At 43.9% G+C, this 18,401-nt stretch overlaps 1 protein-coding gene across 1 annotated transcript in view; it reads left to right on the top strand.

Moving 5' to 3' along the window:
• TRPC4AP (transient receptor potential cation channel subfamily C member 4 associated protein) overlaps nt 1-18,401 on the top strand; it is a 30,649-nt gene that overhangs the window by 392 nt on the left and 11,856 nt on the right. The window contains exons 2-9 of the mRNA XM_018569078.1: nt 1,533-1,661; nt 2,885-3,001; nt 9,049-9,106; nt 10,841-10,896; nt 12,911-13,039; nt 13,800-14,001; nt 15,317-15,505; nt 16,331-16,473. Coding sequence (XP_018424580.1) covers nt 1,533-1,661; nt 2,885-3,001; nt 9,049-9,106; nt 10,841-10,896; nt 12,911-13,039; nt 13,800-14,001; nt 15,317-15,505; nt 16,331-16,473 — 1,023 coding nt within the window. The remainder of the gene's footprint in view (nt 1-1,532; nt 1,662-2,884; nt 3,002-9,048; nt 9,107-10,840; nt 10,897-12,910; nt 13,040-13,799; nt 14,002-15,316; nt 15,506-16,330; nt 16,474-18,401) is intronic.

Here is an 18,401-nt window from a genome sequence, read left to right as displayed (position 1 = left end):
GTCCCCTCTGCCGATCCCTACACTGGCTTCCAATAGCCCAAAGGATACATTCAAAATATTAACCACTTACAAAACCACCTACAATTCTGCCCCCGGATACAAAGTATCATCCTAACCGTCCCCTCCGCTCCTCCCAAGAGGACCCAGCTCCCTCATCAACTCCACCAATGCTTCCAGGAGTTCTCTATAGTCTATCCCATCATCTGGAACTCTTTACCCCAACCTGTCCATCTATCTCCTACTCTGTCTGCTTTTAGACGATCCATAAAGACTCCTCTCTTCAGGGAAGCCTATCCCACCTCAAACTAACCACTGAACTATCATTTTCTAAAACAATTCATCCCCACACAGCTACATCTTCATGTATCCCTTGCCCCTCCCTTTTAGATTGTAAGCTCTCAGGGGCAGGGCCCTGCTTACCATCTTGGCTTGATTTGTATTGTATTTGTGATGTCCTCCTTATATTGTAAAGTGCTGTGCAAACTGTTGGCGTTCTATAAATCCTGTATAATGTGTATATACTGGTTGGCCATAACATTATAACCACCTTCCTAATATTGAGTAGGTCTCCGTTTTGCCACCATAACGGCCCTGACCCGTTGAGACATGGAGTCCACTAGACCTCTGAAGGTGTGCTGTGCTATCTGGCACCAAGCTGTCAGTAGCAGATCCTTTAGGTTGCCAGGTTGGGCCTCCGTGGACCAAATCACATTCCACAGATGCTCATTTGGAATGAGATCTGGAGAATTTGGAGGCCAAGTCAACCCCTCGAACTCATTGTTGTGTTCCTCAAACCATTCTAGAACTGTTTTTGCAGTGTGGCAGGGGACATTATCCTGCTGGAGGAGGCCACTGCCATCAGGGAATACAGTTTCCATGATGGAGTGTACTTGGTCAGCAACAATGTTTAGGCAGGTTTCCTTCCTTGGACCACTTTTGATAGGTCTTGACCTCTGCAGACCAGGAACCTCCCACACGAGCTGGAGTTTTGGAGTTGCTCTGACCCTATCCTCTAGACATCACAATCTGGTCCTTGTCAAAGCCACTCAAATCCTTACACTGGCCCATTTTTTCTGCTTCCAACACATCAACTTCAGGGACAAAATGTTCATTTACTGCCTAATGTATCCCCCACTTCCAGGTACCACTGTAATATATCCCCCCCCCCACTTCCAGGTACCACTGTAATATATCCCCCCCCACTTCCAGGTACCACTGTAATATATCCCCCCTTTTTTTTCACTTTCAGGTGCCACTGTAATGTATCCCCCCCACTTTCAGGTGCCATTGTAATGTATCCCCCCCACTTTCAGGTGCCATTGTAATGAGATATTCAATATTTTTCACTTCATCTGACAGCGGTGATGTGATCATAATATTATGACTGATTGGGGTGTGTATATGTATGTATTTATGTATGTGTGTGTGTATGTATGGTGTATATATATATATGTGTGTGTGGACTCTTGAAGAGAGAATGTCAGGATCTATTTTTTCAAAACTGTAGACGAGTGTTAAATTTTGTTTTCTAGATTTCCGAGGAGCTGTTGAAAGAGAGAGACAAGCAGGCTAAATGGAACAGCATCCCTCTGCTTCTACACAAATTATATGAGGGCAGTCACCCCAACAGTGACTTTTCCCAGTGCCAGGGAATTCTGAAGGTAAGCTTTTTCTGTCATATGTCCTAAAAAAACAAATGTGTGAACGATTCATCTTACACGGTTCATTATTAGCATTTGTTGGTGGTTAAAGTAGAACTATGGTCAAAGAGGAAAAAAGTGGCCTATATGATGCAGCCTGTCTTACAAGAACGCCTCATTTATTGTGTAACTGGACTGTTGAATTTCATCTTCCTTCAGTAGGTGGCAACGCTGTGTGTTTTTTTTTTTAAAGTAAAATCTACACAATGTTGACAGCCTGGGGACTTTTAAAGGAGTTTTAAAATGACTAAGTGAGAACCAGAATAATTCCCAATTCCAATTATCAGAGAACATAATAGCGGCATGTCAAATTAAAATATATATAATATCTTTACTAGCATTAGGAAATATAGTTACCATAATACACTTTTATGTAATGGTAGGCCTTTGATTGCCTAGAACAAACCCGTTACAATTTGGTCTTTTGCAAGAATTTGAATATTTGGACGTGTATGGACAGTTGTTAGAGCTGTGCATGTTTTGCAATCCCCTTGCTTAGTGTTGCATCCTCAGATAACTTTAGTAAGCAAGGAGGATAAATGTGCTCGGCTATTTCTATATCCAAGCCCCATGTGTTATAGCATTTTTGGGACCTCTGTTAGCTTATAATTTGCATCCCTATAGATCGCCCTAAGTGAAGTCTGTATGTATCTTTGGCACCCACAAAATATTGTTGACACACTGGTTGTACAACTTGTCTGGTCTCTCTTAAGGTGGCCATACACTGTACAACCAAGACTTTTGTCTTGCAATGGTTGTAAAGTAATTAAAAAAACGTACGATCTGCCCATCTTGGACAGGCAGATCGTACTTGCGATCACCGCAGTGCTGCGTGCGCACACCGGCACGTTCGGCAGTTGTCGAACAAGCACGCCACTAACCCGCCGAGAATCGTACGATTCTCGGCTGGTTTTCTAGCCTGCTTGTTTGACGGAAGACGTGCGATCATACAGTAGAAACGGTCGCACGCCTTCCATACACTTTGCGATTATCGTACAATCGCGGGATTTTTCTGTCAATTTATATCTGATTAGTCAGGCTCTTGTACTATATACTTGTCAGTAGATCTAAAGGCGATTGTACAATCAGATTGTAATGTGTGTGTTCTTGGCTGATTGCAGATTTGATCACCGGTTGCATTCTGCAGGACACAAAGCTAATCTGTGTTTTCTTCCCCCTCATAGGAAATTTCTCCTTTGCTTTCTATGGAAGCGATGGCAATTGTGACAGATGACAAGAAGTCTAACCCTGAGTTCCCATACCCCAACACCTACACTTTTGATTTATTTGGAGGAGTTGATGTAAGTTTATTCTCAGTTGCTGATTCTGTATATGGCATGCTTTTGTGCTACACTATATGACCTTGTTTGTGGACACCTGACCATCACACCTATATGAGCTTGTTGGACATACCTTTCCAAAGCCGTGACCATTAATATAGACTTCCCCTTTGCTGCTGTAAGTTTCCACTCTTCTGGAATGGTTTCCACAAGATTTTGGAATATCTGGGGGGAATTTCTTTATGCAGCTGGCTTTGTGCACAGGGGGACAGTCATGCTGGAATAGAAAAGGACCTTCACCAAACTGTTACCACAGGAACGGAAGCACACAATTGTCTAAAATGTCTTTGTATTTTGTAGCATTAAAAGGACCATTCACTGGAAACACATAAACTCCGTTATTTGAAGGGGTGTCTGCAAACTTTTGACCATATGGTGTAATCCCTGTAACAGTTATTTTGTGCATGGATTCTACTAGCGTTTTTCGGCATCGACGACCAATATTTTTTTTCCGGTTCTCGCCGATACCGGAAGTCCTATTAAGGAAGCCGGGCACTGTGTAATGACTCGCCACCCGGCTTCTTGATTAGCCGGGAAGCCGTCTACATGCTCACTCATCACCAGGTGACGGGAGCACGGAGCTGGCTCTCTGGCCAATCGGGAAGCTGGGGGGGTGAGTAATGACTCGCCGCCCGGCCTCCTGATTAGCCAGGAAGCCATCACCTGGTGATGAGGAAGCATTGAGTCTGCTTTATGGCCCAATCACTTTAATGACTCGCCGCCCGGCTTCCTGATTGGCCAGGAAGCCGACTCCATGCGCCCTTGTCACCAAGTGAACATGGAGCCGGATTCCCGGCAAACCGGGAAGCTGGACTGCATGTAATGACTCGCTACCCAGCTTCCTGATACTGGAAGTATTGGGAATAAGCATCGGGAGCATTTGGGCGAGTACGAGCACTTGCCCAAATACTCTTCATTGGCACCGATACTAGCATTGGTATCGGTGAATCCCTAGATTCTACCCTTGGCTTCTTTTACCCTACATCAGCAGATCAGAAGTATAAAAACTGAAGTTCTATCCACTTTTTGCCTAAAAGATATAGGGTATAATTTGTTTTGGAACAGTCAATGATTTTCATTTTCCTGGTGGAGCTGAGCTGCTGTGGGCACCACTATTTGTTTAGCTCAGCTTTTTACATTAGGGCATTGTTAAATTTAATTTGGGCATTGAGATAGTGATGTGATGATGTTGGTGATGACATCGGGACACTCGCGTTCTGCTAAACTCCGTCCACCGCTCCTGGCAACTGTTTCCACCCACCAGACTCTCAGATATATACTATAAGAATATATACTGATCTGTGTCTCCAATCAGTGAACCTGTCATCTGAACTGACCTCTATTTGGGCCATAGAGTACAGATCCCATAAGTTTTTGTTTTTTGGGGGTTTTTTAAAATGTACTTCCTGTATTTTGGCAGCAGTGACGCTGCAATGATTTGGTGCTGACCACAGGTTTACCAGACAGAAAATTAGAGGAATTCTGCAACTCCGTCAAAGACCGAAACTAAAATCCGACAGGGTTTCTAACCTTCCCCCTGCTTTACTAAAGAAAAGCATTTTTATTTCTGCCTGTGGAATTGTTTGAGAGTTCCCTTCACTTCCTGTGTAGAAAAATGTAGTCAGCAGGACAGGAAGAGATGGTAAATCTCTAATGGCGCCCCTGATATCAGTAAAAAAAACAAAACATGACGGCTTCTAATCTTTCTCCCACTTTATCTAAAATGAAAACCTTTTGGCTTGACAAACACTTGAAGCTTATTGCCGAAATAAATGTGGAGAAAAAGATTTCCCTGTAAAGAAGTTATTGCAGTTACCTGTTCTACAGCCAACACCGATCTTTGCTCTCATCAAAAGCTTTGGTGCCCTAAGCACACTCGTCATCCACCACAGGTCCAGTTGTGTCGTATCTCCTGTTCCACCGCCCATACTGATCTTCGGTGCCCTGAGAACACTCGTCATCCATCACACGTCCAGTTGTGTCGTGTCTCCTGTTCCACTGCCCATACCGATCTACAGTACCCAGAGAGCACTCATCATTGGTACACTTCTGGGTGTGTGGCATCCCTGGTCCGTTCCTGTGTCTCCTTAGAACAAAGTCGTGCTCTGTGGAGGACCTGGGATCCAACATTTCTACGTGGCAGCTGAAGAGGCACCAGCTCTTGAAGAATGCAAAAATTGTCAGTGCAGTTAGGTGGAGAGGTAAAATAAATCCTTTAACAAGCAAATCCTTTTTTTTGTTCTGCGTTTTAATTTAGCAACATTGTTGCTTTCACATAAATCCACTGTTCTTGTATAGAACCAGTTTTCTCTTTATGAAAACACATTTCTGGAGCCCACAAGCTTCTTTCAGACACAGAAGAATGAAACATTCCTTCTAGTTATTCATTCTTTTCTGCTTGTCATAGAAATTAAATTGATATTTAAAGTGGCGTTCCCTGCTCCCTAATCAGTGTGAATAGGCTGCTCTCACCCCGCTTCAGATGGTGCAGAGCTGGATTCCCAGTTTGCTTTGCGTCTTCTTCCCTGCTTGATGTGATACAATCTCTCCATTTCTCAAGACTGCATATCCCATCATGCGTTGCTTCCAACTAGCAATGATAATGTTACATTGTTCAGACGTCGAACTTATGAAAACGGAAAAAGGATTTTTAGACCCTTTAACCATTTGTTATGCTGGTGCGTAGATGCTCTCTAGGTGGGTAGTAGGGATGCTGGAGCAGCCGTAGTTTACGCAAGTCCTCTCCTGGGCTCTGTTTTACAATTAGCTGTTAGTCTTACAACTAACTGGCATGCTGGGGATTGCCAGGGTAAAATGCTTATTTGCAATATGCGGGTGGATCTCTCTTTATACAAACACTTCTTAATACAATATACAGTGTGGTTATGCAAATGTGTACTTCACTTTTTAACTCAATGACTGAACAAACTGCTCAGGGATAGATTGCACCAAATCCCCCAGACAGTGTGGATTACTATTGGTGATCTGAACGCAGAGGATGTCTGCAATCATTGGAGCTCATATGGGTGTGATTCTACTGGAAAGTCTGTTGGAATGAGGGCCGGTACACACCTAGGCAATTTATCTTGCAAAACACAGCTTCGCATCGAAGTCAATGGAGGCTGCTCACATTTTTGCAGATTGTCGCGCAAAAAGGTGCAGGAGGTTTGGGTCCCATAGACATCTCTAGGCATTAAAAAAACGCGGTTTACAATGAACAGTGGCGCGATCACAGTTTGGCATCTGAATCACCTAGGTTTGAACCTAGCCTAAGGGCTTGTTCACACCAAATGCAGACCAGATCTGCATGAGTTTCTGCACACGTTTTTTGATGCGTTCCGGTCCGTCTTTGGTTAAAAAAAAAGTTGTTTTTTTTTTAGTTTTAAAATGGGCTTTCAGTGGGTTCCAGGGCATTTGCATGCATTCCAGAGCAGAAAAAATAGGGCGTGCTGCAGTTTTCAGATATAGATAGATATATATATATATATCTTAGCATAGGCTCTGCTGCAGGTAAAAAAATTGCAGCGGAGCCCCCTGCTAATGCTCCCCCCCCATACCCTCCCCAGCTTCTGCACTGACAGATGACAATATGACAGGGGACACTGATGGACATTATGTATTCTGAGCCCAGTCTGTGTAATAACATTAATTGTGTATTTAATTAACATACATTATGACAGGGGACAGTGATGGATATACATGATGGATATTATGTGGGCTTGGAATGCATAATATCCATCAGTGTCCCCTGTCCTGCCACAGTGCACATCTCCCTATCTGCCTGCCTACCTTTCTCTGATTCCAGCCGACTGAACTATCTGGACTGGAGAGTACAGTAGATACAGCGGCGGATTGATATCTGCTGTACTCTCCAGTGCAGGCCGGAACTATAACTTAATTGTCGGGAGCCGCGGCTCCTGATATTATTGCGCCGGCCCGAAAGTGAGGAAATAGTCCCCTCTCTCCCCGGGCCATACCACTTTATCTGAGAGCCCGGGGGAGGCCGGGAGAGAGGGGACAGTTTGACATGAGGTTCCACAGGCTGAACCACAAATTCCCCCTCTCTATTCAGTCTCAGGCCGGTCTATTCAGACATGACGCCGCGACCCACTGCAGAGGGTGTCGCGACCCACTTTTGGGTCGCGACCCACGAGTTGAGAACCACTGCTGTAAATGTTATTGTAATGGTATAAACAGAATTGGTTCCACTGATGATATGGTGATGAGAATGATGTGGGCTGACTCTAGGAAGAACAATGTTTTTCAGCAAGGTGATAAAGTGAAAGTAGTAACTTGATATGTAGCTGCAGAGAGACGTTGATCTACATTTCTTTTTATTGGGCAGTTAGGTGAGATCTGTACATTTCCAGTAGCACTATCCTCTAGCATGCTCCCATTCCGGTTTTATTGTATACAAACCCTACTCTTGCATCAGGAAAGAACAAATTAATATGAGATTCAGGAGCCAGTCTGCAATCCAGGAGCCAGCAGGATTTTTTATATGAGCCTGCTCCATTGGTATTGTAAAGAGGAAGGTTACCCTTATCTTTGAAATAACAAAGGCACCTTTAGAAATGTTTAACAATGACAATCTACAAACACTTCTAGATAATTGTGTGCTTTATATTCTTTGCATACCTTATTTTTCCTTTCTTCTCACAGTGGCCATTTTTACTAAGGGCGGATTAAAGGAGAATTATGGGGAGAGTGAAATACTCATCTCCATAGTTGGAGCCGACGTGTGACAGTGCAGCTGTCACATGTCGGCTCTGTAAATCGAGAACTGAGCGATCCCAAGTCGCTGATCTCTCCGTTTTATGATCTCCATGCAGAGTGTGGTGACTGTTGGTCACCACTCCCTGCAGGGATCCCCCCTCTCCGTTCCTCCAGTGCTCATTGGGGGGGACAGACAAGGCAGGGGGTGGGCAACGCTGGCTCTGCCTTTAGAGGCAGAGCCAGCTGTTATCGGCTAGTGGGGTGGATCCTGACAATATTTTTCGGATCCTTCCCCCTTCCCGGCTGCAGGATGGCTCTGTGCTCTTCACTTATAGCAGGAAATAGCTGAGTTTTGTGTAACAGGAGAGAACATTAGTAAATGTCAACAGGAAGTAATAGAAAAACTTTCCAAAGTGAGGGCAATTCCTTGTGGCCAGTGTGGTCACCAGAACTAGTGTCCCCACTGGAAGATGCCTGATCTATTCCTGTTTTGGTGAAAACCTAAAAATTTATATTTTCTTTCAGTGATACCGGTCACCAGGAAAAATAAGGTGAATCTCTCTAGTCCCCTGTTCTTATAGTACAACTTAAGCCAGGGATTATAACCTGTCATCTATGTTTTAATTTTTTTTTTTGCGATCTGCATCCCATTGGGGAGATTTCCCTTCACTTCCTGTCCAATGGCCACAACAGGAAGTGAAAGGAATTCCCGCCAAAGAGAGGAAAATTCCTGGTGGTCAGCAGGATCATCAGAACTAGTGCCCCCATTGGAAGGTTTACTATTTATTTCTGGTCTGACAGCCCTAAATTTGGGATTCTTTTACTTTCCCTGATGGTCGCCAGGGACGGGTGAATCTCCCTAACAGTGGCACAGACGGCAATAAAAACCTGACAAGAGCTCTAATCCCTCTCCACTCTATCCAAGACTAAAAAAAAACAATTGCCTTCAGTTGCACTTTAAATTAGGGATGTACCCATACTAGTATTGGTGCCAATGCCGAGTATTTGGGCGAGTACTCGTATTCACCCAAATGCTCCGATGCCTAGCCCGATACCCGAGCTTCCGGTATTAGGAAGCCCAGGCAGCGAGTCAGGTTTGTTTACAGAAGCCACTTGTAACCTGTATGTGACATGACCAGCAGTAAAGTTCTAGTCATCATTCTGGGAGTCTGGGGTAGCTGAGATATGGTGGACGTGTGTAGGACAGGAAACATTGGGGGGGGGCACATCATTTGTAATCAGACTTGTATACGTATGACTCACCTGAAATCTTGTGTCTTATCTCTCTGCAGCTTCTGGTAGAGATCCTCATGAGACCGAGCCTCTTCCCCCAGAGAAAGAAACATAAAAGTGAGTGAATGAACCTCTGCCGCCTATTCTTCATCTACATTAAGGGTTGCCAAACTTCGGCCCTCCATCTTTTGTGAAACTACAAATGCCATTTTGCATCTGCCTCTGGGATTCATGCCTGTGGCTGTCTGAGTCTTGTAATGCCTCGAGGGATTTGTAGTTTCGGCTGGAGTTTGGCTGCCCCTGATCTACATCAACACATTTATGATGAATCTACCCAAAACGAATCAGTGAAACCTGTACTGAGGCATCATATACAGTATGTAGGTCATCAATTCTAACCTGAAATGTTAGCTGCCAACTGTCTCTGGCTTCAGTGGGACAAATGTGAAGCAAGTGGTCTGAACACCTATTCTGCATACATGTTCTGGCTCAGTAACTCAGTCGGATCAGCTTGACAGCCAGGTGACTAGCATTTGCCAAAAGATGTCAGCAGTATTACTGCTCTGCGTCACCATTGGAGAGATTTCCTCTCACTTCCTGTCTTTCTGACACATTGAAAAGCGACTTGAAATTTCCAAAAGTGACACGGCAATAAAATGATGTAAGAAGGAGATGGGAACACTAAGAGCCCTAATGTTTATATATATTTATATATTTTTCTTTTCTGTGTTCCCTTGTAGAAATGTTTTTTTCCTTTCCCGTCAGGTGACCATGACATTACCTGGGCAGGAAACCTCAAGACCTAAGGCAGCAATAAAATATAATGGAGGTTCTGACAAAAATGTTTTGGCTGCAGTTACACTTGCAGGCCTTCTGATCACGGGGGTTGTTTTTAAAACTGCTTTTCATTCATACAAGTCAATTAGAATGCAAAGGCAAGTCAGGAGCAGCTCAACCTATTAATCCTATTTTGTAATAGTAACTCTCAAGCAGCCAGAAACTACATTTATCCGGAATTCACCAATCCCCGTGGATGCCTGATAGCGGGGGAGTTTAAAGGAGAACTATGGGGTTAAGGCTTTCCCCCATAGTTCACCTTAGGGTAACCGGAGGACACAAACTAGCGTCCTCCCGTCACCCTCAGCTCAGTATACCGCGAGCTGCAGCTCGCGGTATACTGAGACGCCACAGTATACCGCGAGCTACTGCTCGCGGTATACTGAGACGAGCAGCTGATCCCGACAATTAAGTCTGGATCCGCCCAGCTGCGTGAGTGACAGCTGGCTCTGCCTATCTAGAGGCAGAGCCAGCTGTACCCTCCCCCGTCCGTTCTGCCAGTCAGCGCTGGCGGGGAGGGGGGAATCCAGCCCCTCCCCTGTCACGGCAGTGAGCCGTGACAGGATCGAGAGGTGAGCGAACGCCGGTATGTGTTCGCTCACCTCCCGATCTACTAAGCCGACCTGTGACGGTCTCATTGTCACAGGTCGGCTAGAACTATGAGGTGAGTGAAAAGCACTCACCTCATAGTTCTCCTTTAATAATTCTCAGCTGCAAGCTGGATACACCCAGCTTGCATGCTACATTCTCCTGGCTACACAAGCCCTAAATCACAAGCTGGTTTCTCCCTCCTCTGACCTTCCAGTGCTGAGATATGTACCAGCTCTTTCCTGTGTGAAGTGGACCTGTCAAACAAAATTGCTATACTCAGTCAAATTTAAAGGGAAACACTGGTCCTTGCATTGTTCATTCAGTTTATACTTCAGTGTAGTTTTAGTACTTTTAGCTCATATATTTAATGCTACAAATCATATATGATCTTTTCATGACGTTTACAATGTAATCTTCTTTTAGTCAGCGATGACTTAATCAAAGACTGCCTGAGCATCCTGTACAATACCTGTATATGTGTAAGTATCCTTTGTTTGTTTTGCACTACTATCTACACTCATTCTGTTGTATACTTTGATGGACTTTTATTGATGTATTTATTTGTTTTTTACAGTGTTGAATAGTGTGGGGGAGGATTGCAATCTTACTTCCTGTCATGTTTCATTCCCTGACATACTGAGACAGGAAGTGAAAGTGTATGTAAAGCCAAAACTTGTATTGGATAGAATGCGGAAGGTTCTGTGTCCACAATGTGGAGATTCACCCTTCGCTTACTGTTGGTGACTATTCCCTTGTGTACAGAAAAGTGATGGGTACTCCCAGTTTTTTAAGCTGTCACATGATTAGGATGTAAAAGGATGGCTACCTATGTATAATCCTCTTCTGCTGACAGATGTCTAAGACTGGCCATACACCTAACAATTTATTTTGTTCAACCCGCGTGTTCTACTTAAAAAAAATATTGACCCGATTCCTCCAATAACACAAACTGTTGTCGATCGAGGAATCCCACTGTTTGCATTGTACTCTGACAGCTGCCGCCGTCACCTGTCAAAATAACAATAATAATATCAGAATAACACAATAATAACAGAATAATCAGAGCGGGCAGCTAGTTGGCTGCCCGCTCTGATCGATCGAAAATTTTACAACTGGCTCCATCTTTCAGTCAGGCGACTGAAAGGGAGCCGACAGCCCCACACACTGTGTGAATTTTGGCCGGTACATTATAAGCCGGCCGAAATTTGACCGGTGTATGGGCACCTTAAGACAGTATATTGCCTCGCCTTTTACTCCCTGACGTTGCCCTGGGACAGGGGTTTGAAGGTAAAACTCTTTGATGGGTCATGGGAAGTAAAAAAGGGTTGTTGTTGTTGTGTTTGTTGTTGGAGAGATTTTTTTCCCCCCTCACTTCCTTTCCTGGGGAGACCCGATACATAGTGTGTTGCTACAGGAATTTTAAAATCCCCCCCCTGCTGGTGATACAAACGGTAATAGGAACCTGGCTGAAGTTTAAACCATGGTATTGTATTTGACACTTCTTTTTAGTTTAAAAAACAAGACTTCACGCTCCTGAATGGACAGTATGTTGCTTTGGCTTATGTCATTTACCTACTGCATAAGTGCTGCTGTTTTTTACAGGCAGCAGTGACTGTCGTCATGAGCAGGTCACAGTATTCCCCATTAGCATTTCTCCTTTGTTCTTAATACCGCAATTATCTACTTAAGAGGTGACCACACCAGTGAGGACGTGTCAGGTGTGTTGTTGTTGTCACATAATAAGGGTCTGTTATTGCTCCTGAATTATGGCTGCATGCAGGAATTTTGTCTGCTGGTGCCGTGAGACAATAATCTGTCATAGACATTGAGTCACAGAGGGAATTGATTAGTGATCAGTTGGGAAGGTTGGGATTTGGATTACGATTTTAAAAAAAAAAGACGTTTCAGAGTGACTCCAAAATGTTGTCTTTTTGAGACCTCCCTCCTGTCATTTTCTGGGTACCTCTCTTTGGTATCTGTTCGCTCATGTACCTTTTTGTAATTGCTGATCATTTGTGTGTTATTGCTGGATCAATTTGTGGCGCCTACTTCTTGCCGGAAATGGCTTATTTGCCGACATGCAGATGGGGCATTTTGTTGATCTTACAACGTAAATATACTTTATAATAGGGCTGTTACTGATTAAAATTTTTGTGTTCGGGTAATCGAAATGTTTTTTTATCGATTAATTTCGATTAATTATAACGCACATACAGATCCAACTACATTGGCCTATACACATACAGCACAGCTATGAAGTAATAAAATGAACTAGGATCACACTAATCCAGCACGTTATTATTCTGAGTTGCCCCACTCAAGCTGCGGCCATATTGAGTGGGGCATGTGAGGTTAATAACGTGCTGGATTAGTGTGATCCTAGGCAAAAACCGCTTAATCACTTTTGAGAATAAATGTTTACATTGTGTCTTTGCCATTTTATTTTCCAAATAAGTCATAAATAACTTAACCCCCTGTTTTGTTTTTTGTTAGACGGAAGGCGTCACCAAACGGTTAGCAGAACGCAACGACTTTGTGCTTTTCTTGTTCACTTTAATGACAAACAAAAAGACCTTCCTGCAAACGGCGACCCTTATTGAAGACATCCTGGGAGTTAAAAAGGTAATCTTCAATGTATGCATGTGGGGAAGGAAGGAGGGGGGGGGGAGCGGGGGCGGCATAGGCCGTGTTCTATAGTCCAGCACACAGGGCAGGAAAAGATGTTTGGGAGTTCAGTGCAGCAAAAGTGTTGTCCTGTCAGCCCAAACATGAGGACAGAAGCACACTAGATTGGTGGCAGAACAGATGATTTTATGAATGTCCATCATTTTAAAGGGCTTAAACTTAGGGCAATGTGCGCGTATTGATCGGAGAGATATATTTTATTATTATTTTACCATGTATAAACTTTAACCCCACATGCTGCACACTCAGGCCATGTTTGAGGTACGGCAGAGATATTCTGTTATGTTAGAAAATGTCTGCGCAGCTTTATTCCCCTTGTCGTCTTGTCTATGGGGTGGGTTTTGGCCACCTTCCGACAAAATGTGGCTTCCTACCTGTGGATCTATGTCCCTGATTCATAGTGACTGCAGGTTGCTGACAAGCAGGCTGTTTTTTAGCTGGGGGTTTTGCTAATCAGTTTCACTTTTCTAGATGATTATCTGATGAGCTTAAACAGCTCATAACCTTTCATTGACATGTTTCCATTTCTGTGTTACCGTGAAGATGGATACATTGGTAGACGTGTATCAAGCAAAGAAGCAATACTGTTAGAAGCAAATGAGGCTGCCTCATTTTAAGCAAATTATATGTGACATTTTTTTATATTTTTCAACTCTTCAAGTTGGATTAATGATATTTTACATTCTGTACAATTCAGGAGATGATCCAGCTTGAGGACATTCCCAACCTGGCAAGTCTCGTGTCTAGTTTTGATCAGCAGCAGCTGGCAAATTTCTGCCGGATCCTGTCCGTCACCATATCGGAGCTGGACACCGGAAGTGATGATAAATACACTTTGCTCGCTAAAGACGCACACCAGAAGAAGTCTCTGAACCCTTCGAGAGCCGAAGTAAATCAAGGTAAGGATTGTTAATCATCTGTGTGATTCAATACTTGGTGCTAAGCATAATTTTAACTCTGGCCCTCCAGCTGTGGTGAGATCCAGATCCCATCATGCATCAGCCTCAGAGCCAGGTTTGTGGCTGCCAGCCGTACAATGCCTAATAGGATTTGTAGTTACGCCACAGCTGGAGAGCCAGAGTTTGCCTACCTACCTCTGGTCTAAGGCAATATGATGGATTAGCAATCAGCGGTTTTCTCCTTTTTTTATGAATCCATATTAATCGCCTGGTATATTAGGTATTTAAAGGAGAACTGTGAGGCGAGTGATTTTCACTCATCCTCATAGTACGAGCCGACCTTTGACGATTAAACTGTCACACGTCGGCTCTATAGATCGGGAAGTGAGCGAACACATACCGTCGCTCACTCACTTTCCGATCATCTCCCTGCACTGACAGTCACCGCTCCCCGCAGGGATTCCCCTTCTCCACGCTCCGATCCTCCAGCGATGAGTGGAGAAACAGGCAGAGCCCGCTGTCGCTCACACAGCTGGGTGGATTGCGACACTATTGTCGGGATCCGTCCTAGCTGCGGTGCTCGCAGTATATAGCGGACAATAGCTCGCTATATACAGGGTCATGGTACGTTAATTTTTTTTAATGTTGTTTGTTTTTATTATTTTTGTTTTTTTGCACTGTTACATTTTCATGAGAAGCTTTTTGGCCCCTTTTACACTCCCGCTCCGATCGGGTCCGCCCGAAAAACTGTCAGGCGGACCGGATCGGATGCCCAATGCAAGTCTATGGGCAGCCGTGTGTAAACGTACGAGCATCCATTTACGCCCAGTCACCCCTGCCTCCGGCCGGGTCCGGTACAACAAACAGAACAGTGTTCAGTTTCACCGGATCAGGAGTAATCTGATGTAAACGGACATGTGTCCATTTACATTAGATTCCCCATAGACTGACATTGGGTCCGGCAGTTTCTGTTTTTCCATCTTTCCTTTATTGCAAGATGGAGGGAAAAAACTGCACGGATGTTACAGCGTGGGCATCCTCTCCGTCCTGCTGTGATCAGTAGAGGATCCATGCACATTTCCTCTCCTGATCAGCCCGTGTGAAAGGGGCCTTTGGGGTGCTCCCTTCTCGGCACAAGCAATACCCTTTGTTTATTTCGAAACACATATGACCTTTTGATGCATTAGTATCCATGCTTAATCCCCAAACTTTAGCTATACAAACTTTAACATGGTCTTGGTTTTACATTCTCTTCAGTGTATGCATTCTCTTGTCTGCACTTCATGTTCTTAAAAGCGTTTTGTTTATATTCTAGCCACACTTCTGAACATCCCAGGCTTCATTGAAAGACTATGCAAGCTTGCCACCCGTAAAGTGTCAGAATCAACAGGCACAGCCACTTTCCTCCAGGAACTAGAGGAGTGGTACACATGGTTGGATAATGCCTTGGTGTTGGACGCCTTGATGCGTGTGGCCCATGAGGAGACAGAGCAGAGCGGAACAGGTGACCTCCCTTATAAGTGACTGAAGAACGGAAGGGTTTAAAAAGCATTGCAGGGGATGTGCTGCTCTGGAGGGTAGCATTTAATGCTGAACAAATGTAAAAGACATAAATGAATGCAGCTTTGTTTTAGTTGAGCATTAAATGTGTGTTTTTAATTGTAATTTAGTTACTTTTATTTGACTTGGCATTGGCCATATGCAATCCTGTGTACAGCAGCACTCTGGGACATGGAGCCAATTGGATATGCTGCATGCAAATGTGAGCAGAAGGTTTACTTCGTTACTCACTTGCTGTTTTACTGTCAAGTCAAAAGGCTGGGAATGGAGAGATGATCCCTTAACTGTAACAGAGAAAATTAGATCATTTTCCTCATTCTGCTTGACTGTGTAAATCTCAAGACTGGATGGATAGCAGTTAAAATCCTTTGGGTGGTAGAATGGCTCCCATGTATGCACATCATCTGTATTTTGCCAACTTGCCTGGAGTTGAGCTACGTGAATCTGTAGCTACCGTATCTGGGCAAGAAAAAACCCTCTGGAAAATACGATTTTGTGAGACGGGGTTGTGAAATAAACTTTGTAAACAGTATTCATTGTTTAGTTTTTATAATGCCTCCCTGGGTTTTTTAGATACGCCTATGTAGCCTTGTGGCTCAGTCTGCAGATGTCTACAGATGAGTGTGGTGTGTGTACATAGGCAAAGATGTCTCTGTCTCCACCATGCAATGAAACAAAAGCTGAACATTTCTCATTAGGCACATGGGGTATTTTAGCACTTTCTGAATCCAGTGATGTACTACTGTAACATGCTGTTTACCTTTTTTAGAATCGTCCGATGAAGGTGGCCTGACCAATCCAACCTCAAGGACTCAGCTCCCACATTCCATGAAGATCATGCATGAGATCATGTATAAAGTAGAGGTTCTATATGTGCTCTGTGTCCTGCTGATGGGAAGGCAGAGGAATCAGGTTTGTGTACCCTGGTGAAATTTAAATGAACCCCGCGCCAAATGCGTGATAGCAGCAACACTAAATTAATATGGTTATACAGGCAGTCCCCGGGTTCTGACATCCGACTTACATATGACTCCTACTTGCAAACGGAGTCTATTACTGTACAACAGGGTTAGTTGTAATGCTACTGTGCTGACGAGGATTGCTTGCCTTTTTGGGTCTGGTTCGTAATACTGTATGTGCATTACAGGAGGTTGGCTCTTGTTAGACGAGCAGACGAGTGCCCGCCTCTTTCGGGTCACTGTGCGGTTTTTACTGCTGTGTGTATCCTCAGAAAGATTTATTCTCACCTCCTGTCCTTGAGACAACCGGAAGTGAGAGGAAATCTACCCCTAGGAAGGGAAATTCACTCCTGCAAGGGCTGTCATAATAAAAAAGGTGTCTCCACTGAAGCTTTATCACCAATCCTTGTTTCCACGACAACCCAAAATTTGCAAAATCCAATTGTCACAGGGACAGTAAGTGAGGTGAAATCTTCTGAACAGGGGCACATACAGCAAAACAAGCATTACAGGGGGTAAACCTTTCCGTATGCTATCCAAAACTAGAAAAATAAGTTGGGCCGGAGTTCCACTTAAAAAAATGTACCTGTTCCAAATGAAATACAAATTCAAGTTAAGAACAAACCTACAGTCCCTATCTTGTTCGTAACCCGGGGACTTTCTGTATAAGAATAAATAATAAAATCAAAGTGCTGCGAATCAAAGTGTCCCACGAAGATAATCCCAACCTGGTTTTATAAAACCTCTTGTGTAATATATGAGCTTAAACCTAGAAGCTATTAATGAACAAAAGTGCATACTAATATGTCGGGTGGAGTTTGCTGACACGAGGTGGAACTGAGGAGTCTGTGTGACAACCTGAGGGGCACTTATACTTTGCCAGCGAATGAGCATATCGAATGTGAGAAGTTTTACAAACAAAAGGACTTTTTATGGTAACCAAATGGTCTGTGCGATGATCTTTATTCTTTTTAAATGTCGGTGTGGATGTGCGGCATCTACTGGATTAATTGGGATTAAATATTGGAGTCTGTGAGGCGATCCTTTGACTGATCAAGGGCAAGAGAACCCCTTCCTGGCTACAGACAGGGTAACACGCTGATGACCATCTCTTTGGGAGGTCTAAGCATAAGGGGAGAGGCAGATATTGTTTCACACGGGTGATAACACGGCTGGTATTTCTAATGCGAATGGATACACCAACAATATACTTATTTTTTTTGCTTGATTGAAGCACTATATGTGGATAGATTTTTTTTTTCTACACTAATTGAAGCACTTTATGTGGACTGAATACTTTGCTCTTTAATGCTACATCAGTGTGGATGATCACAAAGTCACACTATTATACTTGTTGATATATTTTATACAGTTATTTATTCGTATGCACTTTTATTCATTAAAGGAGAACTATGAGTGGGTGTGACAATTAAACTGTCAATGGATCGGGAAGTGAGCGAGCACATACTGTCGCCCGCTCACTTCTCGATAATCTCCCTGCAGAGAGCAGTTACTGTCAGTCACCACTCCCTGCAGGGATTCCCCCTTTCCCTGCTCCGATCCTCCAGCGCTGAGTGAAGGAACAGACGGGGAGGTGGCGGGCACAGCTGACTCTGCCTCTAGATAGGCAGAGCCACATGTCACTCACCCATCTGTGTGGATCTCAACATCATTGTTGGGATCCGTCCCGGCTGCGGTGGTCTCAGTATACCGCGAGCTGTAGCTCGCATTATACTTATTTTTGGGTCACAGGCGGATGCTAGTATATGTCCTCCCATGACCCTTAAGAGAACTATGGGGAAAAACACTTACCCCGTAGCTCTCTTTTAGTAGCTTATGTGTTTGAGTGTGTCTGTGTGTGTGTGTGTGTATGTATATATA

Source organism: Nanorana parkeri, unplaced genomic scaffold, assembly GCF_000935625.1.
Source record: "Nanorana parkeri isolate BGI_ZX_2015 unplaced genomic scaffold, ASM93562v1 scaffold1284, whole genome shotgun sequence".
NCBI classification, from domain to species: domain Eukaryota; kingdom Metazoa; phylum Chordata; class Amphibia; order Anura; family Dicroglossidae; genus Nanorana; species Nanorana parkeri.
This window is presented reverse-complemented; position numbering and strand designations above follow the sequence as displayed.